The following is a 25,143-nucleotide window of genomic DNA, read 5'->3' on the forward strand; positions in this document are numbered from 1 at the left end:
CGAAATTTTTCTGCGCACAATTACACAATGTTTCTCTTTTTCTAAATTACACTAAAACTCTTTTGGAAAAACTCGTAAAGCCTTATTTATAAATTTGTTAAAATTGATCTGTAAAAGGTCATTTATAGTCCATAATGAAGTGCATAGTACATTTTGAATAGGATTTTATTGCGCTGAGTTTAAATGCGATTATTGGAGATAAATTTTGGAAACGCTGTGAAGTCGTGTGGCAAGTTTTATTCCTTTTTTGCTTGAACCATTTTTACCGCCGGCGCCACACTCACCAAGTCATGTCGAATAATCGCAGCAGCTCTTTCGTGATCGTGAACTTAAAATTGTAACTTTGGTCGCAACGTGTTTTTTTGTTAAACTTTACAGCAGGAAAGATGTTCATACTCTACTATTTTCAATTATTGACAAAAGAAGAAAGTATATTTATTGCAGTGCTTTTAATGTTTGTAATTTTTTTATTTCCTGTGGTTGGACAAGTTGGTATTGCTATAGCTCACATGCACAGCATGCGTCCTACTTTTTGTTCCACAAAACGTTTTTTTAGTTTACTATAAATATTATGTTACAAAGTATTCATAAATTTAGACTTTAAAAAGTGACTACATCAATCGAATTACAAAAGCAGCAGTTTGCTTTTGTATGTTGAAAAGTAGGTTTGTGATAAAATGTGACCCATTTGCTTTTCATGGGGTTTATTCCCTGTTGTGTAGGCAAATTTAATGTTAACAATTCACCTGGTCCCCAAAACAACTGGTTATGCTTCTACACAAAATCAGCTCATAAATAATTCTTTTAAAGATGTGTATAGAATTTATACCCGTCTGGCCATCATCAGTCACTGAACAACTAAAAAGCACAAGTAAAATAATACAAAAAATACTACTATATAACATTTTTTCCCCAAAAATTGTTTTACTCAAATTGCTGTTTATTTTTTGTATGCCACTGATGTCTCTATTTTTCAGTTAGCGCCTAAACTATGAATAAGTTTTCTGACTTAACTATCTAGGGAGGATAGTCTTACCAAGCAGTTACAATTCTCAGTTGATATCACAGCTAAAGCTAAGGTTCAGTTGGGATTTGTTGAAACATTTCTTAATCCTGTAACCTTTTCATTTAATTCCCGGTATAAGAATAAATCAATCAAAAGTATTTTTGTTTCCAAACATGATTGCATTGACAAAACATGATAATTAATCCAGTAGAAATTGAATTAAAATATTTTGTCTGGATCCTGGTAACTTTAATCACAGCAGTACTGACCATTTCAATCGATAAAAATCTGTTTAATCACACAGAGAGTATAAATTCCAAAACAATTATTGTTAAGAAATCGGTAAATCGCTTAAAAGCTTGAAAATTTTTTATGTGGTTGTCTGAATTCTATACTATATACCAGTAGTTCTCAAACTGTACATCGCGGCGCCCTGGTGCGTCGTTTCAATTTACCAAGGGCGTCGCAGAATAATTCTTTTCCGTGACTTTTTGTTGTTGTATTAATAAACACAACTTTAATAATAATTATCCTCATTAATTGCTGGTGCGTCGCAAGACCAAAAAACTTTTCCAGAGACGTTGCAACAAAAAAGTTTGAGAACCACTGCTATACACAACAAAAATAATGTTTTGTTTAGGCCCAACTACTACAATAATAAAAAAGGACCTTTAACTGACTAAAGATTATAGTTTGTCATGTCTTGGCAACCTGATGCGTCAGGACTGGAACAAATTATCCAGTTGCTGAAAGAATCACAGTCACCGGACACTGAAATTCAGCGGCAAGTGCAGCAGGTATTGGAACTAACTATAAACATGAGTTTCACTATCAAATATGTTTTATTCAATACCAACTTTTGTATTCACTTGTTTTCTCTTCCTTGCATTTTATCACTATCTGTGAAATGTTTGATGGTTTGAATTTCAGTTTTTTTTCACTTAATGGACCCTGGTGGTTGCCCCACTAGCCCCCAAAGAGTAAAATGTTTTTCATGTTACCAGTTACATTAACAGCTTGATGACATCAAAACTTTTACTGGTTATTGCTCAAAACACTTCATGACTGTAGTTTGGGTCATGTGGTTTGTAATCTCATCATTGACTATACTAAATGGGTGAAAATATGCAGTCATTGGCATTTGGACAGTTTGTTAACTGTGGCATTGTAGGCTACTTATTGTTGTTTATCACCTAATATAAACCCTCAATCACCCTATTGCCCCCTCCCTAATAAGTAAAAATTTAAAAGTGTGAAAATAGGTTTTCATTTAAACGGTTGTTGAATGCCAATGTTGTATTTTACCTCCTATTTCCACCAGTTTTTCAAACGATACTTAAATTGGAGATTTTGTACAATTTGGTATTACAGGGTGCCATTTGTTATGTTTCACCATAATTTACCTGAAAATGAGTGATTCTGTTTTATTTAAGGGTTTTATCGCCAATTTGTTTTACGGTTTTGTAGTTTATGACAACTACACTTTCACAATAATTGTTTGACAAAGATTTAATTTGTACACAGAAATTGGAACAACTGAACCAATATCCAGATTTTAACAACTACTTGATCTTTGTTCTCACCAAACTCACCACAGAAGGTCAGTACTGATTTGACTTCATTTCAGTTTCACTTCCATTGTTGGAACTGTATGCAAAATGTGTCATATAAAAGATAGTACAACATGCTGATAATATTGACATTGTTCTGATTTTCTAGATGAACCAACAAGATCATTGGCTGGTCTGATATTGAAAAACAATGTTAGAGCCCATTACAATAAGTTTCCACCAAATGTTGGGGACTTCATTAAGCAGGTAGCCTAACTTTAATAATATTTTGTATAAAATATATGTGACCATATGTACCTTAGTTAAAAGCAATAAACATTTCTATTTTAAACGACAAAGTTTTCTTTAGGAATGCTTGAAAGCTGTAGGTGACCCATCACCATTAATTCGGGCTACTGTTGGCATTTTAATTACGACCATTGCTGCAAAAGGGGAACTTGTGAATTGGCAAGACTTGCTGTCTGCTCTCTGTGTGCTGCTCGATTCAGAGGATTACAACACTTGTGAGGTATTTGAACTTACACATGCCCAATAAACAACTTGTAGTATACACTTACGGGTGTTTTACTAATGCACATGTTTTATGTAATAACTTTGTGCCTAAAGTATACTTTAAAAATGTATATTAAATTCCGTCTATTACAGGGTGCTTTCGGTGCTTTACAAAAAGTTTGTGAAGACTGTGCAGAACAACTTGACTCGCCACAACTTCAACAATCTTTGCAAATTATGATTCCAAAGTTTTTACAATTTTTCAAGCACTCAAGTCCTAAAATTAGGTGGGTGCTCAATTAATTTTGTGCCAAGTAGAAGTATGTAAAATATGTCTTTGTAAATTATGACCATTTACCCACAGCCCTGAAACGCCTGATTAAATGTACCATTCAATGCTGAGAGTCAACCCAAAAAGTAGCTTAACGCCTGGCATGATAGGGGTAATTGACAGGTTTTTGACCTATAGTAATCTTCATACACCACAGTGCCTTTAATCTGGACAGCTTTCAGCATTTGTTAGCATGTTAAACTTTAAGTGCTGCACCATGTTAGACCTGATGAGAATAAAATTTTGTGCTATTTTTACTCTATGATTTTTGTATTTGTATTGCTACTTTGCTGCCATATTCAGTAATGTCGCTTGAATCAACACACATCTGTTACCCATAGAATCTTCATGCAGAAACCAGTATATTATAACTTTCAAGAAACGCATGGAAACCATGTGAAATGTTGGTGTTTTTTTATTGTCATAAAAAGTATATATATGTGTAAATCATATGCGAACAACAAAATACCACCCTTATAGTTTTTCTTTTTGGGTTTAGATCGCATGCAGTGTCATGTGTGAATCAGTTCATCATAAGCAGAACCCAAGCACTCATGGCCCACATCGATGACTTTATACAGGTAAAACAAACAAAACGTTTATTAATAATTTTCCTGTGATACAATTCGGTTACATGCAAATTAGATACCAATTAATCTGACAGGGGAATTCCTTTAAGCAGAGTGCTTACATAATTCTAATTTTTTAGGGTTTGTTTTCTTTGGCGAATGACGATGATGTGGAGGTGAGAAAAAATGTTTGTCGGGCACTTGTTATGTTGCAAGAAGTGCGAATGGACAAATTACGACCACAAATGAACAATATTGTTGAGGTTGGTAATATGTGCATATAAAATATTGAGTGAGTTGCAGTTTGAGTTATTGCCTGCTGTATATAGTGTAATTTATCTACAAATCTTTCCTAAACAATTATGCCAACCAAACAACAAATATCATGTTATTTACTGACACATACAAGTGACTATAAGATATATCATGAGTCAATAGTCAAATAATATAACAATCATTGACCCTTAGTTCAATCCATGCAAGGTAAAGGTTATTTTTCAGTGTTAAGCTGTTTTGTTGCAAATTTGTGCAACTTTTTGTAGTATATGTTGCTACGCACACAAGATGAAGATGAAACGGTTGCTCTGGAAGCGTGTGAATTCTGGTTGACTCTCGCTGAACAAACCACTGACTGCAGGGAAGTGCTACCACCATTTCTACCAAGGTTTGTCTTTATTATGTATTGCTGCTACCATAATATGCATGCCATGTTTCATTGTATAACTTTGTATGCATTTCACACACTGCAGACTTCATTAGTATTTTGCTCTCAGATTAATTCCAGTCTTAATCAATGGGATGAAGTACTCGGAAATTGATGTGATTTTGCTAAAGGTTAGTTCATATTCTATTATATTTGCTTCAAAGTCCATGGTAAGTCTATGGCAAGGTCTTAAGATGTATATCTACATTGCTTTTAACACCCTTGAAATCAAGATAACAACCTGTATGTGCTGATTGCAGCAAACATTTAAAAACTCGCATATTTTTCAGGGAGATGTGGAGGAAGATGAGATGGTGCCTGACAAGGATGAAGACATCAAGCCACGATTTCACAAATCTAAAGTTCATAGCATGCAAAATGACGGACAACAACAGGTAAACTTCAATACATAGTGGTGTTTTGTTTTAGCATATATGGCGTGACTTTACTTGTTTAAGTTTTTGTAGAAATGATTTAGCTCAGAATTTGTTTAGTTAGTATAAGTAAAAAAAGCGACTTATATAATTTAAATTATTAAAATGATCTTTATAAGATTTGCAGCTGAGTTTGTTGATATCTTTGTGCACAGGCTCCCATGTTCAAGCTGTGTAGCCGTACAGATTTTTCTTGTGGAGATAATTTGAGTCAGGTTGAGACAAAGTTTTCTCGTCAAAACAAAAGGTCTAATTTGGCAGCAGGAGTAAGTAAAACAGGTTTTAGTGTTTCCATCAGCAAAGATGTATTTAGTTGTGTAATATGAGTTATTCAAAGCTAGTTGAAAGTTTTTATTTGATCTTTTTTTTATTTGTTAATTTACAAATTTAAGTTATTTGTGGATCAAGTTCTTCTGGAAACTAATAGATGAGTATAATGAGAAGTGAGTGGATTGAGTAAGGTACACAACCAACCAAGAATGTTATCTTTGATTTTCAATAAGTAGTAAATGTGGCCTTAAAATTATTAAAATGTACTTGCAAGCAAAGCAAAGGGCTGCAACAATTCAGGGTCATTAATTTATGACTACAGGAAAGCATCTCCAATACATACTGTCAATCCTACATTAGTAAAATGCATATATCTTGCCAAGCACTAAATCACAGCAACTGATTTTGTGATTTTGACTTTACAATTTTAGTAAATTAAACCAGCATATGGAAACATCACAAAAACATTTAAATTGTCAGGATGGTGAAGGAGAAGATGAGGATGAAGATGATGGTGGGATCGATGATGATGATGCTCTTTCGGACTGGAATCTTAGTAAGTTGTCACAATTTGTAAATGCGTCAAAAATTAATTACAATTGGCTCAATATGTGTTCTAGATTTGGGGTAGAGATTAACTTTATACATGTTACAGGAAAATGTTCAGCTGCTGGACTTGATGTGCTTGCCAATGTGTTCCATGAAGATCTGCTACCATTTGTCTTGGAAAAGCTAAATGAGCTATTGTTTCATCAGGATTGGGTTCTGCGAGAATCCGGGATTCTTGTCCTCGGTGCTATAGCTGAAGGTGAGATAGACGAAGGCGCAATATTTTTATAATTAAGTGGGTGTATCTGTTCCACACATTTATGTAGTGGGCGATGTCTCATGTCAACCCACACATTACATAGTTACACCCCACACACGTCCAATGAGTTATGTGACATATATGCCAGCTTTGAGGAGGTTTCAGTAGCTAAATGTAATATTTCCCCTGAATAATTAATAAACTTGCATTTATTTTGGGTTAGGATGCATGAGCGGAATGCTTCCACATCTTCCAAAGTTGATCCCTTTTCTGACTGAAACACTGAATGACAAGAAAGCTCTTGTTCGCTCTATTACTTGTTGGACTTTGTCAAGGTAAAGGAACTTTATTGCCCCAACTTCTGTTAACCTTGAGTACAAATCATCATTCAACCAATCTGTTATTTGTATTTGTTCATAAGAAAGTCCCATATTTTACTAGCCACAATTGCAAAGTTAACAGAAGGTCAAGGTACACAGAGTAGGACTGGGATTGGTTGGTGATATTGGTTTAGCTTACTTAAACTATGGCCAAACCTATTAGGTATGCACACTGGATAGTGACCAACTCACAACAAAGTGGCCACGATCTTTATCTGAAACCACTTATGAATGAACTTCTGAAACGAATTTTGGATTCCAACAAGAGAGTGCAGGAGGCCGCTTGCAGGTATTTGCATCTTGATGGTTAATAATTATCTTTTTTGTAAATAATCATTAGACCAAAATATGTAACTAATTACCAAAGACAAATGTGGACTTTTTAAAGTGTGAAAATTATTGTATTTTCTTGCACATTACCTAATGCAAGTATTTAACATAAAAGCGGTTTTGGCCCCTGGTTTGCTGCATTATCTGATACATACACAACAGAAGCAATGGATTTTATTATTTTTGTAGTGCATTTGCAACACTGGAGGAAGAAGCCTGTACAGAGTTAGTGCCTTATTTGCACTATATTCTTCAAACATTGGTTTATGCATTTAATAAATACCAGCACAAGAACTTGTTGATATTGTACGATGCAATAGGTAAGTTTGGTGCCTATTTGTGTTACATAAGAGGAAGTTGTGGTATTTGAGTTATATAAGAGAAGATTGTGGCTGATTCATATGTTGGTTTTTGTGTGTAGTTGCTGTTCTAGATGTCTATAATCCAAATATTTTGTGTGGCAGTTACTTTTTATTATGGTTGTTAAAATGTTTTTAACCTGTGGATATAGATTTATTCCTTTGGAAGAAAACCAAACCACAATTTTTTTTTCAACTACATTCAGGTACTTTAGCTGATTCTGTTGGTAACCATATGAACAAGCCGGATTTTATTCAAATGTTGATGCCACCTTTGATTGAGAAGTGGAACAGCCTTCGAGATGAAGACAAAGACCTTTTTCCATTGCTGGAGGTGCGAAATAAAAATCCTGTCTTTAAAGCTTCAGTTTTTAGTTCCTACAACTCAACCATACTCAGCAATATGTGTACTAAATCCGATTTTTTTTTACTTTTTGAAGCGTTAAATATATAACTCTTACATAATCCCAAAATCTTGAGTATATATGTTTTTTTTTTCCAAAGTGCTTGTCATCGGTAGCGACAGCCCTACAAACAGGATTTCTTCCTTACTGTGAGCCAGTATTCCATCGCTGTGTCAATCTTGTGCAAACCACCCTGCAGCAGAGTATTGTAAGTATCCTTCTGTTACCATTTCTAAACCATAGGTTTGTGTAAAATGTGGTTTATCTCCTACAGTCATATATGCAAAACCAAGAGCAGTTTGAACCCCCAGACAAGGATTTTATGATTGTTGCACTTGACCTTCTTTCTGGATTGGCTGAGGGACTTGGTTCTGGGATTGAGCAACTTGTTGGGAAAAGCAATGTGTTGGCACTTATGTATAGATGCATGCAGGTAAAGTATTTTTTATTGCACCAATACACTTATCTCAGCATTTTTATACAATTTATTATTATTTTATTTGTTTGAAGGATTCAATGGCTGAGGTTAGGCAGAGTTCATTTGCTTTACTGGGTGATTTAACTAAGGCCTGTTTTCAACATGTAAAACCATGTATTGCTGAGTTTATGCCAGTCCTTGCACAGAATCTTAATCCAGAACTGATATCAGTTTGCAATAATGCAACTTGGGCTATTGGAGAAGTTTCTATCCAGCTTGGTAAGTCTTTTAAATAATAATCCACTGGTTTTGGACATTACATTGGCAATTATATTTTAGGCTCTGAAATGCAACCTTTTGTGTCCATGATGGTGGGACCGCTGGTGATGATTATTAACCAACAAGGCACACCAAAGACTCTTCTTGAGAACACAGGTACATTTTAAAACTGTTTTTTCTATTTGAAATTAAGAATTGGTGTTGGTTGGTAAAACTCAACTTTTTTGTAGCAATTACAATTGGACGTCTTGGATTTGTGTGTCCAGCTGATGTTGCTCCTATGATGCAACAATTTACAAGACCTTGGTACGGACTTAGGTTATTTCACACAACATAATTATGGGTCCCCTTCCCTGAAGGGGACACATATTGTTTTTGTCTATATATTTTTTTTCTTTCTAACGCGGATTTGTTCCCACGTTTTGGTCAAGAAAAAATGGTTCAAACTTTTTCAAATTTACACACATTACAGATATTGGTCTAATGATGGTCCATGTGAATTTTGACCCCGTTTGATCCCTCGGTTCACCCACAGCCCCCCAAAACGTAAAATTTTTAACGCGGATTTGTTCCCACGTTTTGATCACGAAAGAATGGTTCAAACTTTTTCATATTTACACACATTATAGATATTGGTCTAAAGATGGTCCATGTGAATTTTGACCCCGATTGATCCCTCAGTTCACCCACAGCCCCCCAAAACATGAATTTTTTAACGCAGATTTGTTCCCACGTTTTGGTCAAGAAAGAATGGTTCAAACTTTTTCAAATTTACACTTATTATAGATATTGGTCAAAAGATGGTCCATGTGAATTTTGACCTCGTTTGACCCCTCGGTTCACCCACAGCCCCCAAAACGTAAATTTTTTAAAACGTCTATACTTGCTAAAGCAGATGTTTCTGGTGTTTCATACTTTTTGATTGGTACATTGCAGCGTATTTTAAACTATTTATGGGTCCCCTTCCATGAAGGGGACACATGTTGTTTTTGTCCGTATTTTTTTTTCTTTTTTCTGTCTAACGCTGGTTTGTGAGACGCGTTTGGTCAAGAAAGAGTGCTTTAAATTGATTTAAATTTACAGACATGTTATTTAATAATCCAAATTTGATCCTCCTGAAGTTTGACCCCGATTGACCCAGCGGTTCACCCACAGGCCCCCAAAACGTTTTTTTTTTTTAATGGCTGTACTGACTAAAGTACAGCATCTTGGAGTTTCTTGCTTTGTTGTTTGGTGCAATGTAAGGTTTTTTAAAGATTTCGTATCTTTTTTTCGGTTTTACCCATTTTTTTTTTTTCGGTTTTAGTTTTAGGCCAGACAAACAAGCCCTATGATGCAGAAATATTTAAAAATTTTAACAATTGTTTAAGCAGGGTATCGGTTTAGTATTTAAAATTTTGCCATTTACCTTTACAACCCATAATATGTGTACGCTATCAGTCAGATATAAGTCCCAAGGGAGGAATTCACGGGTTTACGATTAAGGCGGCAGAGCGGGAGTGCTCAGCTTGACGTCCGGACAGACGTTTTACGAGACAGTCGTTTGGGTGATTAGAAATCAGCTGTTTTTGTGTGTGCAGCAATGCTGATTGAGTTATCGATGACCTATATGGTCCCTTCGCCATCCACCAGTTGCTTGCCTATTATATTTTATTTGCATGCAATAACCGCGTACGCAACTGAAAATAAAAATGATGAAATGATTAAGTTATCACGCGCATTTTCAGTTTTGGCGAAGGTTTTACACCTAAGACGTAATTTAAACTTGATAAACGTACTTCAGTTTCGTTTATGTCAACTAAAACGTTGTTGATCAACATAAATATGAAAAAATAAACTTATCTTTTTCGAACGCCGCGATAAATGATCTTTAAATTCTCATTGTCAGCTTGGCCGTCACATGACCACGGGTCACTAAAGGTCAACTTGTAGGCATTACAACACAGTTAAGAATTTTTCGTTATAACGTATCTTCTTTATTTTTGACAAATCAATTCAATAATCAGTACTTAAGTCATGTATAAATTAGGCTAAACGGTATTGTTGAACACAAAGGACTGCATGCTGTTAAAAACAGTGTTTCTGGGAAAATTTGTGTTTAAAAACTGAACTTGAACGACAATATCAAGGACAAAGCAAGAGATTAAATTGAAAGTATTTTCCCCATTCTTTTTTGACCGATTTTTTGTAATTATATGACAATAATGATGCAAAAAGAATACAGACAAAAACTTTTGAAGTTAAGTTAATGCTTTGTGTAAAATTTGTCCTTAAGAATCTAAAAATTACCGCAACATTTGTTTACCGTAAATCCGCATAAACACGCGTGTGGGGACCCATTAGTTTTTGCTTGCAAAAACAATCATATTTGTAGATAAAATTGTGTATGATATTTACCAAAAAATAGTATAGTAAATTGGTAAATATCATATGGAATATATAAAATGGAAGTATATCAGAAAGCCACTTTTCTAGTATAATACTGTCCCGTTGTCCAGGTTGTAATTTTAATGTTCCAATATTAATGATTCATACTTTGCCATACTTGTTAAATGATCTAATTATTTTGAGCAAAAGTTAAAACAAATGTTGTGTTTCAAAGCACTTTCACATAGCACTCAAAGTTTGTCTCATAATTTGAAAAAAAATCAGTTGCAGTTAGGTTGGGTTTCAATTTATTATTTTTACCTAGGTGCACTTCATTGCGTAACATCCGTGATAATGAAGAAAAGGATTCTGCATTTCGAGGCATGTGTGCAATGATTGGAGTTAATCCTGGTGGCATCGTTCAGGTAAAACACTTTTGTAATGTGGTTTTACTGCTATCACCTAAGGTTTATCTATTATTATAGGACTTTATATTCTTCTGTGATGCTGTTGCCTCATGGGTTCATCCAAAGACAGACCTCAAGGAAATGTTTTACAAGGTAAGTACTATGGATGGTGGTATGTTGTAGGCTTAAATATCTTATGACTCTATACTGATTGGTTAAAACACTCTCTTTGGAGGTAATGGTCATGGTCTATGCCACTGACAAGCTGGGGGCAATAAAATAAGGATTTGCTTCATTCACAGCTAATTGATTTGGTTAAATCTAAAATCTAGAAACATGGCTGTTTAAATCTGGGCAATAAACATAAATCTGCATGAATTGTAGTGAAAAAGCGAAAATCAATAAATAAACTGTCATGTGTGCAATGACAATGTAGAGGAACACCCTACTATCAGTTAGAGATCTGCTTGTATTTCTGTGTGAAAAATATTAACCAAATCCAATTTTTCCTCTTATCCCTCAGAATATGTACAGGGTTCCCGCGGGTATGGAAAGCATGGAAAGGTTAGGGAATTAAAATTTGTATTTTTAAGGCCTGGAAAAGTTTTGAAAAAAGCCAACTTTTGCAAAGGTCCATGAAAACGTATGGAATTTGGCGCCTGTTTTACCCTGAAAATGCCAGTTAGAGATAGGAATTTCAAATTACATAATATTTGTATATTCGTTGCGAGTATGTTAAATTGACTACATATACCCCAGCCTCTTTTTCTAGTTTTACTATGGGAATTGCTCGATTTTTTTTCGATTAAGGTTATGGAAATTTGAGTTTTTTTCTTGAAAAGTTTTGGAAAAGTCATGGAATTATGGGTCCCCTTCCCTGAAGGGGACACATATTGATTTTACTCAAATTGTTTCTTTTTTTTTCTTTTTTTATGGGTCTCCTTCCCTGAAGGGGACACATATTGTTTTGTCTGTATTTTTTGTTCTTTCTGTCTAACGCTGGTTTGTGAGACGCGTTTGGTCAAGAAAGAGTGCTTTAAATTTATTCAAATTTACAGAGATGTTAGTTAATAATCCAAATTTGATCCTCCTGAAGTTTGACCCCGATTGACCCAGCGGTTCACCCACAGGCACCCAAAACGTAATTTTTTTAAAACGGCTGTACTGACTAAAGTACAGCGTCTTGGAGTTTCTTGCTTTGTTGTTTGGTGCAATGTAAGGTTTTTTAAAGAATTTCGTATCTTTTTTTCGGTTTTACCCATTTTTCACCCTTTAAACCCCGAAATAATCCGTTTTAGTAACGCTGGCTTGTGAGACGCGTTTGGTCAAGAAAGAGCGCTTTGCATTTATTAAAATTTAAAAAGATGTTAGTTAATAATCCAAATTTGATCCTCCTGAAGTTTGACCCCGATTGGCCCAGCGGTTCACCCACAGGCCCCCAAATCGTAAAATTTTTGAAACCGTTGTACTGACTAAAGTACAGCGTCTTGGAGTTTCATGCTTTGTTGTTTGGTGCAATGTAAGGTTTTTTAAAGAATTTTGTATTTTTTTTCTTCACCCATTTTTCACCCTTTAAACCCCGAAATATTCGGTTTTAGTTTCAAGGCAGAAATACAAGACCTATGGTGCAGAAATATTAAAAAAATAACAATTGTTTAAGCAGGGTATTCGTTTAGTATTTAAAATTTTGCCAGTTACCTTTACAACCTATAATATGTGTACGCTGTCGCTATCGGTCAGATATAAGTCCCAAGGGAGGATTCACTGGTTTACGATTAAGGCGGCAGAGCGGGAGAGTGACGTTTTACGAGACAGTCGTTTGGGTGATTAGAAATCAGCTGTTTTTTTGTGCTGCATTGCTGTGTCGTTTTATTGAGTTATCACGCGCATTTTCATTTTTGGCGAAGTTTTTACACCTAAGACGTAATTTAAACTCGATAAACGTACTTCGGTTTCGTTCAGGCAAAACGTCGTTGATCAACATAAATATGAAAAAATAAACGCCGCTTTTTGAAACGCCGCGATAAATGGTCTTTGAATTCTCGTTGTCAGCTTGGCCGTCGCATAACCACGGGTCACTAAAGGTCAACTTGTAGGCATTACAACACAGTTAAGAATTTTTCGTCATAACGTATCTTCTTTATTTTTGACAAATCAATTCAAGAATCAGTACTTAAGTGATGTATAAATTAGGCTGAACGGTATTGTTAAACACTAAGGACTGCATGCTGTTAAAAACAGTGTCAAAAGGTCATTAAACGGTCGTTTTTTGGGAAACAAAGTTAAGTGAAAAACAAGTTGTTATGTATACCTTTGTAGCAAACGACTTTTTTTTATAGTGTCTAATATAACAGTTAAGGCTTTCTTGGAAAATATATATATGTTTAAAAATAAACTTGAACGACAATATCAAGGTCAAAGCAAAAGATTAAATTAAAAGTATTTTTCCCGTTCTTTTTTCACCGATTTTTCGTAATTATATGACAATAATGATGCAAAAAGAATACGGACAAAAACTTTTAAAGTTAAGTTAATGCTTTGTGAAAAATTTGTCCTTTAAGAATCTAAAAATAACCGCAACACAGGTTTACCGTAAATCTGCATAAAAACGCGTGTGGGGACCCATTCGTTTTTGCTTGCAAAAACAATCATACATACAGATACAATTGTGTATAGTATAGTAAATTAAATATCGTATAGAATATATAAAATTTAAGTATATCAGAAAGCCACTTTTCTAGTTTCTTCTTATTTTTTTCTTCCCAAAGTTTGTCCGACTTGTTTTTCCATCAAATGTTTGATGGATTTGGCTGAAATTTACACAGATGGTAGATATAGTTATGTAGATGTGCATCCTACTTTGTTTTTGTTGATAACCCCAGTATTTACCCCGCTAGCCCCCTAAAATGGGTTATTTTCTTCCCAAAGTTTGTCCGACTCGTTTTTCCATCAAATGTTTGATGGATTTGGATGAAATTTACACAGATGGTAGATATAGTTATGTAGATGTGCATCCCACTTTGTTTTTGTTGATAACCCCAGTATTTACCCCGCTAGCCCCCTAAAATGGGTTATTTTCTTCCCAAAGTTTGTCCGACTCGTTTTTCCATCAAATGTTTGATGGATTTGGATGAAATTTACACAGATGGTAGATATATTCATGTAGATGTGCATCCCACTTTGTTTTTGTTGATAACCCCAGTATTTACCCCGCTAGCCCCCTAAAATGGGTATTTTTCTTCCCAAAGTTTGTCCGACTCTTTTTTCTATCAAATGTTTGATGGATGTGGCTGAAACTTATACAGATGGTAGATAAAGTTATGTAGATGTGCATCCCACTTTGTTTGTCCAAATAACCCTAGTATTTACCCCGCTAGCCCCCTAAAATGGGTAAGTTTGTAAACAGTGTCAGAATTGGCTGAAATTTGGATAGCTTGTAGAGTATGCCATTTATAGTTGTCGATTGTTGTGTTCAACCCTGTAGCCCTAACATTTACCCCACAAGCCCCCAAAATGTAAAACGTACTTGTATGTTACTGGACACCACGAACGAAAAATGAAAGATTTCTGTTGCTCAATAGTGTTACAAGGGCAAGCAGTTGTATGTTACTCGTTTGTGACTTTGTGGATTGCTTGGTGAACGTTTTTGTGCCATGGCAGTTAGGGGCTTGTTGCCCTATGACGTCAGAAACATTAACGGTTGTTGCTCAAAACACCTCTAGTGGTCGACATTTTAAACATTGGCGGATTTGGCTGAAATTTTGCAGTACTATTGATTGAGTCATTGAGGTTTCCTATTTTTTTAGTTTGTGTGTCGGACCCCATTAGTTACCCTACTAGGCCCCTAAAATGGGTCAGTTTTTTTAAGCAGTGTCTGGATTGGATAAAATTTGGGTAGTGTGTGGACTATGCTATTTATGGGTCCCCTTCCCTGAAGGTGACACATATTGTTTTTGTCTATATTTTTTTTTCTTTTTTCTTTCTAACGGGGATTTGTTCCCACGTTTTGGTCAAGAAAGAATGGTTCAAACTTTTTCAAATTTACACACATCATAGATATTGGTCTAAAGATGGTCCATGTGAATTTTGACCCCGTTTGATCCCTCGGTTCACACACAGCCCCCAAAACGTGAAATTTTTAAAACGGCTATACTTGCTAAAGTACTTCATTTAGGAGTTATATGCTTTGTTGTTTGGTGCAATATAAGGTATTTCAAAGAATTTTGTACCTTAAAAAAAGATTTACCCATTTTCACCCCTTTAACCCCAAAATATTCGTTTCTGTCTAACGCTGGTTTGTTAAATGTGTTTGGTCAAAAAAGAGTGCTTTAAATGTATTCAAATTTGCACAGATGTTAGTTATTGTTCCGAATTTGATCCTCCGGAAGTTTGACCCCAAACGACCCAGCGGTTCACCCACAGGCCCCCAAAACGAAAAAAATTAAAAACGGCTGTACTGACCCAAGTACATAATCTGAGGGTTTTATGCTTTGTTGGTTGGTGCAATGTAAGCTATTCTAAAGAATTTTGTAACTTTTTATTGGATTCACCCATGTTTACCCCTTAAACCCCAAAATAATAAGTTTTAGGCCAGAAATACAAGCCCCAATGTGCTGAAATGTTAAACAATTGTTTGCAGTAGGTTATTCGTTTAGTATTTAAAAAATTGCCTTCTCAAATCTCAAGGTAGTAATTCGCTTGTTTAAGATTAAGGCGGCGAATACAGCGGTTGTGCTCAGAATTCACTCGTTTACGATTAAGACAGGTGAATGCAGCGGGAGTGCTCAGCTTGACGTCCGGACGGACGTTTTACGAGACGGTCGTGTTGGTGATTACAAATCAGCTGTTTTCGCGCAGCCATGCTATGTCGTTTTATTAAGTTATCAAGCTCATTTTCAGTTTTGGAAAATTGTGTTTAAAAACTGACCTTGAACAACAATATCAAGGTCAAAGCATGAGATTAAATTGAAAGTATTTTTCCTGTTCTTATTTACTGTTTTTTGTAATTATATGACAATAATGATGCAAAAAGAATACGGACAAAACTTTTAAAGTTGGGTTAAGGCTAAAGTTGGTTAAGTTTTTTCTTAAGAATCTAAACATAACCAGGATATTTGTTTACCATAAATCCGCACAAACGCACGTGTGGGGACCCATTCGTTTTTGCTTGCAAAAACAATCATATGTGTAGATCAAATGATGTGTATAGTAATTTGGTAAATATCTAACAATGATTGTGCCTTATTTTTACTGTTACCAAATCGCATATGCATATGTGTGGGGACCCATTAGATTATGCTTGCAGAAACAATCATGTTATAAAGTGTCAGGAAAAAGATAGGGACCCAATGCCAAATATATATCCATTATAAATATAGTAAATGGTATATGTGATACATCATTAAATATGATGTAGTATATATAAACTGGCAATATATAGGAAAACCACTATTCTAGTTGTAGGTTTCAATTGATGTGTTTTACCTTGTAGCCCCAACATTTACTCAACTAGCCCCCTATAATAAATGAACTTTTGAAAAACGTCCTAATTATATGAAATTTTGCAAAGTTTATTAAACATACTAAGACCTCAAATGTTATGTTTTGCCCTGTAGCACCACAACTTAACCAACTCATTCCTAAAATAGGTGACCCTTTTCACAATGTTCGAATTGAATGAAAACCGGACAGCTTGTAGAATTTGCTATTTATTTTTTGTTTTACCCCATTATGCCACTACTTACTCCTTCATTTCTTTGAAAAGGAACGTTAAATATGACATACTTCAAACAGTATCTGGGGTGAATCTAAATTTATATAGTTTGTACTCTACATAGTATTATTATTTAAGCCCAGTCCCGATCACTGCATTTTACCTTACAACACTAAACGTTCACATGGTTATCTCTTGAAATGCATTATCTACAACTTTGCATGTGTGGGGACCCATGAGTTTCTGCTTGCAGAAACAACTAAGGTTATAAAAGACAGTAGATGGTATGGGACCCAATATAAAATAAGCATAGGAAATATATCAATGTTTTAAAATAGTTTATAGTGTATATGCAAGGGCAATATGTGCTAAGCCACCCTTCTAGTTTATAAACGAAAATTGTGCAGGAACCCTGTATATAATAGGTTAGTTGGTGTATGGAAATTTGCCACAACTATAAAACTGATTTTTAAACTTTGTTGACGGGCATGGCTTGTAATTTTTTTCCTTTGTACACAGATCCTTCACGGTTTCAAAGACCAAGTCGGCGATGAGGCATGGACACGCTTCTGTGAGCAATTCCCCCAACCACTGAAAGAGCGACTCAGTGCAAACTATGGGGTGTAAGCTGCTTATACCTATTGGGGCTGACAAGGGTCACATAGGGTAAGTAACAAATTAATGTTTTTCATGCAAGGGGTGTTGTAAAAAATATTTTTTTTCAGGTTGATGTATCTTCTTCGGTCGTTCTCAAGCTAAAAATCTAGGGGCTTTGACCACTCAACCGTTAAGCAAGCTACAAATCTGCTAGGGTTAGGGTAGGGACCATCTCCAGCTAAGGAACCTTATGCTGCAGGGAGAGCTAGGGTAGGGCCAGGCAGGGCACAGTCTAATTGTGCTGCCTTAATACAGATAGGGGTAAGATGAGATGCACATAAACAAATTTCCAATGTAAATACTTGTGTTTTTTGTGTTGTCATTAGGTCAAATTGCATATATAGTGTTTGCCTTTCTTGTAAAACAGTTAATACGAATGTTATTTATAATTATTTTTTACTAGGTTGTGATGTTTTTTTTTTAGGTAAAGATCATTGTTAACGTATCGTTTAGTAAATTTTTTATCTCTACGGATAAGAATAGTTCAATGTAAGTTTATGTAGCCTGACTTGTTATGCTTTGATGTAATTTTTTGTTTTTACACCTAAAATGTGTTTCTGGTTCAGCATTTTGCAAATGACAGTGACCGTTTAACTTTGTTTCACATTCGTTTTCAATAACATTTATATTTCGATGGAGAAAGTTGATAGTAGTGTGCTGATAATTATGTGCGATAGGATCTAAGGCTCCTCATAAATTATAAATTCACATGCTGCATTTGCAAGTAATCTGTTATTTGTCAATGATATATCAAGTTTTTTTGCACATCGGCTAAGGGCATAATTCACCACCTCACTCCACTCCAGTTTTTTTTATTTTTTAAAGCCTGATTGTTGTACGTAATTTATGCAGTGTTTGATAAGCCATTGTAATAACTTGAATTAAAGCAATAGTATTTAAAATTGAGCTCGAACATGCTTGGTTACATGTTGGGCCTGTCTGTCTGTCCTGCTTAATGAGTGATATTTACTTTAGCGAGACATGTAATACTGCTCCTACTCAACATAGATGTCAGCTGGTGCATCCCAAATCATGTTGGCATTTGTGAAAATGACAGCCAGTACTGCCGCCTAAAGGCAGATCCAACTGAGTATGGTCATTGCATTGTGAAAAATTAAAGTGGATTCGTTCATTGTTTGGATGCAATGTTTTTACCTAGTTCAGGCTGTTCTTTCAAACTTGTCAACACAAAATTGTTAGTAGCTATTTATTTAATGGCCAGATCTAACAACACCAGGGTTTACCATACTAAATAAACATGTATGCAGCAGACAATAAGCTAAAATGTGCATTGCGTAATGTTGCACAATTTCATGTTGGACAAATGGAAACATGAATATGGCAGTTATGTGCACTTCTTAGCAGTCTAAAAGTAAGAGTTACGGAAATATAACAAAAAACAAGCACAAGAAGCAATATTCGGAGTTCACAACACCTTTATTGCACAGCCCTCCCAATTACCCCACTACAGCAACCTGCTGCCTTCCTAGTTACAAGGAGGTGTGCAAAATGTAAGCATGATACAATTACAGCACAACATAATGGTACAGAAAAAAAGAACAGAACTGATTCAGAAACAAAAGCATTAATGTGCAGTTCTTGCTTGGTCATAAAAGTCTGTGGTCATAATGCGATTTTTAGCACAAAGAATATTAATAGCTTCATTCAACTGTACAAAAACGGAAACAACTATTGCACACTACAAACTAGGTCTGTTTGAGTTTTGACAACCTACATGTTTAATGTACTTTATAGATAACATTTGTTTTGGGATGACAGACTGTATAGATAACATGTAAAACTGGTACAACCATAAAATACTTGAAGATGAGTGGCTCTTGTACCAAAACATAGTGAGAAAATGTTTCAGGTTTAGCAACATAATCGAATAACTTCTAACAAGAGCAGCCGCTTGCATTGCCTGAAGCATCTTGTGTTAGATTTGTTGTGCCCTTGTTTACATTTCCCAGTGTCGGATCGGAGTCTATACTTTCTGACATTTTATCACAAATTAAGTCTACAAGTCTGCAAAAAATAAAATTCTCTTGTTATCATACATACATATAACTTAAAAACCATAAAACTACACTACATTATTGAAATTTAACTATTTTAAATTCTTTACATAAAACTTACCTTTCAAAAACTTGTTTCACATTAATGTTGTCTTTTGCACTTGTTTCAAAAAATTCAAATCCTGAAAACCAAATTTTTTAATTTTATTTTCACATTTTTTTTCAAGTCAACCAGTCAAATTGTACCAAGTTGATCGGCAAGTTGTTTTCCCCTCTCGGTTGAAATTACACGCTCGTCTTCCATGTCACACTTGTTGCCAACCAACGTAACTTGAGCATTGTCCCATGAATAGGTCTTGATTTGTGTGGACCTGAAAAATGCATTCACATGTTTTTTATGCTATCCCCTGTTCAACCAAATATGTGGAACTCTTAACCCACCAGTCTTGTACGCTATTGAACGATTCTTCGTTTGTGATGTCGTACATCAAAATAAATCCCATAGCCCCTCTGTAGTAAGCCGTGGTGATTGTTCGGTATCGCTCTTGACCCGCTGTGTCCTGGTGGGAAACAAACAGAGCGATGACACACTTTGCTTTCTACATAGTCCTAGTACATAACGTCACACAGTTTGCGCGATATTTCAAGTGTTATTGATGAAATCCGAGTACATTGAACGCCTGTAAAGGGCCTCACTGCCCAGCACAACTTTCAACCGCAGTTCAAACCACTCAGCACAACCCTTAACAAAAGCCAATTGCAGCTGCACAAATTCCAACCAGGTCAAGCTTAACACGTCGACCTACCCAAATCTGAAGTTTCACGCGTTTGTCATTTCGGAATACGGTCTTCACTTTAAAATCAATTCCCACTGTAGAAACGAATGCGCTTGTGAAGGAATCATCGGCGTAGCGGAACAGAAAGGACGTCTTGCCAACGCTGCTGTTACCAATAATCAGCAACTTAAACATGTAGTCGAAGTTTTGGTCGGCGGCATCTTTCTGTGCCGGATTTGATGCGTTTGAGTTTGCCATCTGCAAAAATACAAAAAAATGTTAGACAAACCTACGCTCACACAGCTATATGCCCTCAGCTGATTTCTGAAAGCGTTTTCCGTTAAAATTCCAACGTATCCTGACGAAGTTGAGTCAACCAATAAAAGCCGGTGCTAAGTAAACAGGACGCCGCTAGTAACGCCTTTTGCCAACATCTTAGCGCCGGTGTGCGCCCAAAGTAACCCTTTACTATAGTACTACTTTACTATTAATGTGACACAAACTAATCTCTCTGTAATAACCACTTAAAATAACTTCTGTATTAGTTGCTAAGAAGCCTTCAGACGGGCCAGCAACTAGTCTTAATGGAAGCCTGTACGTTAACAAGCTGCTGAATTATTAATGCGGTCGGGGTCTACATTTGACTTGACCGGACGAAAGAAACGCTTCGCTGTTGTGTCGCCCGAAATGAGTGCACCACCAACCGCAGAGCGTTCCGCCTGAACAACGCAACCCGGTCTATTGTGCGGTCAATACGGGACCCCTGGTTGTAATGGACTAATTACTGCGCCTAAGAAAAAATACCATTCATTGATTGGTGACTGTGGCTTTCCGTTGTGCAGGCGGCCTCTATAGGCGTACATTGCGCACTAGTTTGCTTACCCAAGCTGCTACCCTTTTGATCCTGTCCGCCAGAATGATTGGTAAACGCAACAGATGGTTTCGAAGCAGAAAAAAAAATTCAATATTTCACGAAATAGGTCAACTGCCGACAAGCGCGCCAATCGTATTCGCTTATTGTCAATAGCCTAATGCTTTCTTCGATCGAAGAAGCTTACAAGCAAAGGCCTCCACGGATTTTGCAACCGAACAACTTTATGACAAAATTAGGGGTTGAATACTGCAGATGCCAAAACCGCTGTTTAGTTTGCGGAAATTACACCAATTATACCAAGCAGGCCACCTAACAAAACCTTACATTTTAATTATACCGCATTGTCGTTCAACCACCGTGGCTAAGCAACCGGCAAAAGCAGGTGGTCGCATACATCAGGTTACGGCAAGGTGCTTTTTAACAAACCTACCTCCACACCAGCTTCGTGCTTCATAGTTTCAGGGTTAAAGTTTCAATTACACAGTACACAACAAAAGAATTCGCTACTACTAAACTCCTGAAAAGAAATTATTTCTCGTTCAACGGCAATCTAAAACGAAGCAGTTAACCGGTCTGTTCTGACTACAATGAACCACAGCAAGAGAAGCGCAATTCTCTATAAGCAATCGCATACAGAACTGAGGTTTCTTGGTGAAACAAAATCGATGCATCGATCTGTAATTCTCCAAGACACAGAAAATAGGGAGTCGGCCACCGACGGACCAGTCTCTATTTCGCCTGTACGAAAAGGGCATTTGCAAAATCAATACTTCTCTTCTCGTCATCGCGTGCAACTTGGAGAAACAACCAAAAGCAATCGTTTCGCAATTAAACCTGCAGCAATTTAGACGAGCGCCAACTGAGTGTCCAAAACAAACGCGTTTTTGTCGCTGTCGTATCGAATTAAACAAGCCTTGGATGAAACATCTGATAAAAACAGACCGGCACGTCATGGTGGTGGATGACGAGGTTGCTCTCTGAATTTTTCATGACGCACGCGCAAAGCAAAAGGTCCTGAATATTAAATAGTCTCCGAAACGGTTGGCCGACGAGTATTCGGACGTACAACGCGATGAATAAAATATGCGCCAGGTTTACTCGAGTGTTTTTTGCTACCGTAACCCAGGTACAAAGTTTCACCCGCCTATTGCGTAACATGAACCTTCTGTTTAATAGTAAACGAACGCACAGCAAAGTATTTCTCTACAACACATTTTGGTAACAGGGTGCAACCCAAGCTGTGCATTTAGAAAACATATATACTTTTTTTGCTCACATTGTGGCACACTTGCTACGAAACTTTCTAAATACTTGCTCCACTGAAACAAGAGTCAATTTTATTTTCAGCGGTGAGGTGATCCTGTTGTACTGTGCAGTTGTTTTTGTACTATTATTTGGTGTTTTATGTCCAGAAGTCATTCAAAATAATGCACTTAACTGCAGCAGCCATTGTATAGACACAAAGATAGCCAAATGACCTACATTTGACTGAAAGGGTTGTTGGATATTTAAAAAATAAAAAGTTCAACAAACAAATATTTTCTTTTTCTTGTATCTTTATCCAAGTAAAAAGTGACCTGCCAAAATGAGTTGTGCATATCCCACTAGGATATTGACAATTACAGAATCCACACCACATCTAATCATGCAGTGCAGAAGAAAGATATTGATTTTCTTGTAGTTGCTACTTTGCCTGAAACCATTTGGGACATTTTAATTAGCAACATTATGTTGGCTCTACCCAAGACAATTAGACTTACAACTGCAATATGAAAATGAAGCTTTTATTTTAATCACATTGGGTGTTTGTTCAAGTGGGCATTGTAAAAAAAATCTGTTCTAGTTTATGAAACACGCTAACCAAGTAAAACCAAGATTTTGTAAAAATAGCCGCCTTGGCAACAGAGTTTTTTTGTTGGTATTTTTGTAATTCAATAAGAAACATCTATGTCAAGGGTCGACAACCTTTTTGAAACTGCTTGCCAATTTCCTACTGTGTCAAAATTGAAAATACTAGGCATGCCAACATTTTTGCCTGTTTTAGTGGTTGGTGCTAGCTAATTTAATAGTATATATTTAGAAAACAGGTACATTCATGTTGTAAGTTGTGTTTTTGGTACTATTAGTCACAACAATATTTCTAAAAATATGCAATGCAACAGTTAATCTATGCAATGACATCCATGTTGCAATAACCTTAAATTTTTAATAAAACACCAATTCCCCGAAAACTCAATATTTGTAATAACCAATCCGTTTGATATGTTATAAAAACCTAAACAGCTAACATTTGAGTAAACCCACCTGAATTCAAATGAGTCTTCTGATATAACCTTGGATGTCCAATACAAAATCAAATGTTAGCTTAACAAAAACACCAGCAACAACAATCTGAAACATACAAAATATTGATGTAGTTTTTATTGTTGTTGTGAGTAAGACATATTGAAAAGCTTGCAAGATCTCGAAATTTGCTATTTATACTATAAACCTAGCCTACTAAATAACACAAAATTATGGGAACATGTCCCACAGTCCCACTGTTACGTCACACACATGATTGTTGTACTGAAAACAGGCACTTCCTGCTGTTGCTGGTGGCTAAATAAATAAATAGAGCATTACAATGAAACAAAAGCAAACATTAACCACACTCAAACAGTGTTAGTAATCAAACAACATAACTGTAAAAACTCATGATTATTATTAGTATCAGTAATAACTTCCTTGTTAAGTGCTATCGAAAAACAAGAAAATACACAATTTTATGGTACATAATGATAGTTGTGAAACAAGACAGGTTAATATCCAAAGCTTTGTCACATCTCGCCTGACATAATTTTTTCATTTTTTTGTAAATTGGATGTAAAATTGCGGTATCAGTAATATAGTCATATAAATCACTGATAATGGCATGAGTAATTGCAAAATCATTTAACATTGGGGCATGTGAATTTTTAAAACTATATGGGATAGTATGTTTATTACAGTATGAACAGATGCAGTTTTAATTGCAGAAAAAGGCATCAAAAAGCTTTAATTACTGTGGGAAATGTACTGCATTTTCATCAACTCATATCTGACCTTTAAATTATGCTTGTGTATGCAATGTATATGTAACTTCTTTATGCCCAAACTAACATAACTTGATTACTACAAAAAAATTCAAAAAACAAATCAGTACACCGCAGTTGTATCTTTATCACATGCTAACGAACTTATACAGTTCAATTGCCTTAATTTTAACACTACTAGGTGAAAATTTAGTTTAACTTGTTTTAGTATCGTCACAGAAATAGAACAATGGAGCCTGACATTGTTTGATAAATGTGGCATCACAATGGTCTACAATGCAAAAAATATATAACTTTGTTTATCTCCAAACAATAGTAAAAGGATACAATGGTGTTCCAACTTGCAACAATACTTCTTGATAATTTATCCCACACACTAGTATGCATATTTAAACGGCACATGATTAACGTAATGTTTATCATTTTTGCAACTACAAACCTCTTGACAGCAACTCACAACTGTATTATCTCACAAAGTTTGAACTAGCGAAGTGCCAAAGCCTTGCGAATCACATGCTATCGTTTGCAGTTGCACACGAAGTTATTGCAGTTCGGTCAACAATGGCATAGTTTACACCGAGTCCTACTCCTATATACTGCTGTGTTGTGTTTTCATAAACTGTTGACAGCAGAAAACTGATTGTCGCTGCTAAACAAAAGATCAAATTTGGTTTATTGATAGTTTGTCATTGAAAGTGAAACCGTTTAAAATTCGAATGCTCTTCGATTGCCAAAAGGCGTCTCGTGACAAATTGAGTAACTCCACGAACTGTGGCTTCTGCCTATGGATGTAGCTGAGCACACCCAGTGGTAAAGAAATCTCTCGCCATGGGCGCCGGCACGTAGGGGCAAGAGAGGTCGCCCTACATTCATGTTTTAAGGTGTAAAAAAAATTGACCCCCTTGC

General features: G+C 35.8%; 2 protein-coding genes across 3 annotated transcripts; one reads left to right on the forward strand and one right to left on the reverse strand.

Annotated features, from left to right (window-relative positions):
- Positions 1-1,623: 1,623 nt before the first annotated feature.
- Positions 1,624-18,630, forward strand: LOC145225350 (transportin-1-like). The gene is made up of 25 exons (XM_080092035.1): positions 1,624-1,803; positions 2,531-2,606; positions 2,726-2,823; positions 2,927-3,085; positions 3,223-3,356; positions 3,900-3,981; positions 4,110-4,232; positions 4,512-4,633; positions 4,743-4,803; positions 4,963-5,067; positions 5,857-5,932; positions 6,032-6,184; positions 6,408-6,519; positions 6,728-6,853; positions 7,084-7,214; positions 7,460-7,587; positions 7,758-7,865; positions 7,932-8,090; positions 8,168-8,354; positions 8,415-8,510; positions 8,585-8,660; positions 11,047-11,146; positions 11,207-11,281; positions 17,361-17,507; positions 17,567-18,630. The coding sequence occupies exons 1-24, from the start codon at positions 1,705-1,707 to the stop codon at positions 17,466-17,468; spliced, it is 2,694 nt and encodes an 897-aa protein (XP_079948161.1). The 5' UTR covers positions 1,624-1,704; the 3' UTR covers positions 17,469-17,507; positions 17,567-18,630.
- Positions 18,631-18,691: 61 nt separating this feature from the next.
- On the reverse strand, positions 18,692-23,572 carry LOC145225351 (ras-related protein Rab-3C-like). Of its 2 annotated transcripts, none has more exons than XM_080092037.1 (6): positions 23,468-23,572; positions 20,320-20,547; positions 19,955-20,073; positions 19,760-19,884; positions 19,635-19,695; positions 18,692-19,523 (listed from the first exon to the last, which is right to left on the reverse strand). In XM_080092037.1, the coding sequence occupies exons 2-6, from the start codon at positions 20,545-20,547 to the stop codon at positions 19,394-19,396; spliced, it is 663 nt and encodes a 220-aa protein (XP_079948163.1). In that variant the 5' UTR covers positions 23,468-23,572; the 3' UTR covers positions 18,692-19,393. The 2 variants fall into 2 exon arrangements, with proteins under 2 accessions (XP_079948163.1, XP_079948162.1); XM_080092036.1 differs by lacking the exon at positions 23,468-23,572 and adding an exon at positions 21,594-21,845.
- Between the last annotated feature and the right edge of the window lie 1,571 nt (positions 23,573-25,143).

Source organism: Phallusia mammillata, chromosome 4 (assembly GCF_965637545.1).
Source record: "Phallusia mammillata chromosome 4, kaPhaMamm4.hap1.1, whole genome shotgun sequence".
In the NCBI taxonomy this organism is placed as follows: Eukaryota; Metazoa; Chordata; class Ascidiacea; order Phlebobranchia; family Ascidiidae; genus Phallusia; species Phallusia mammillata.

Coding starts and splice junctions, on each gene's coding strand:
- LOC145225350 (XM_080092035.1), top strand. CDS start 1,705: ATGTCTTGGCAACCTGATGCGTCAGGACTGGAACAAATTATCCAGTTG. Junction 7,215..7,459: donor GATATTGTACGATGCAATAG/GTAAGTTTGGTG, acceptor AACTACATTCAG/GTACTTTAGCTGATTCTGTT. Junction 8,661..11,046: donor CAACAATTTACAAGACCTTG/GTACGGACTTAG, acceptor ATTTTTACCTAG/GTGCACTTCATTGCGTAACA.
- LOC145225351 (XM_080092036.1), bottom strand. CDS start 21,617: ATGAAGCACGAAGCTGGTGTGGAG. Junction 20,074..20,319: donor GCGTGAAACTTCAGATTTGG/GTAGGTCGACGT, acceptor GTTTCCCACCAG/GACACAGCGGGTCAAGAGCG. Junction 19,524..19,634: donor GTGAAACAAGTTTTTGAAAG/GTAAGTTTTATG, acceptor TATTTTTTGCAG/ACTTGTAGACTTAATTTGTG.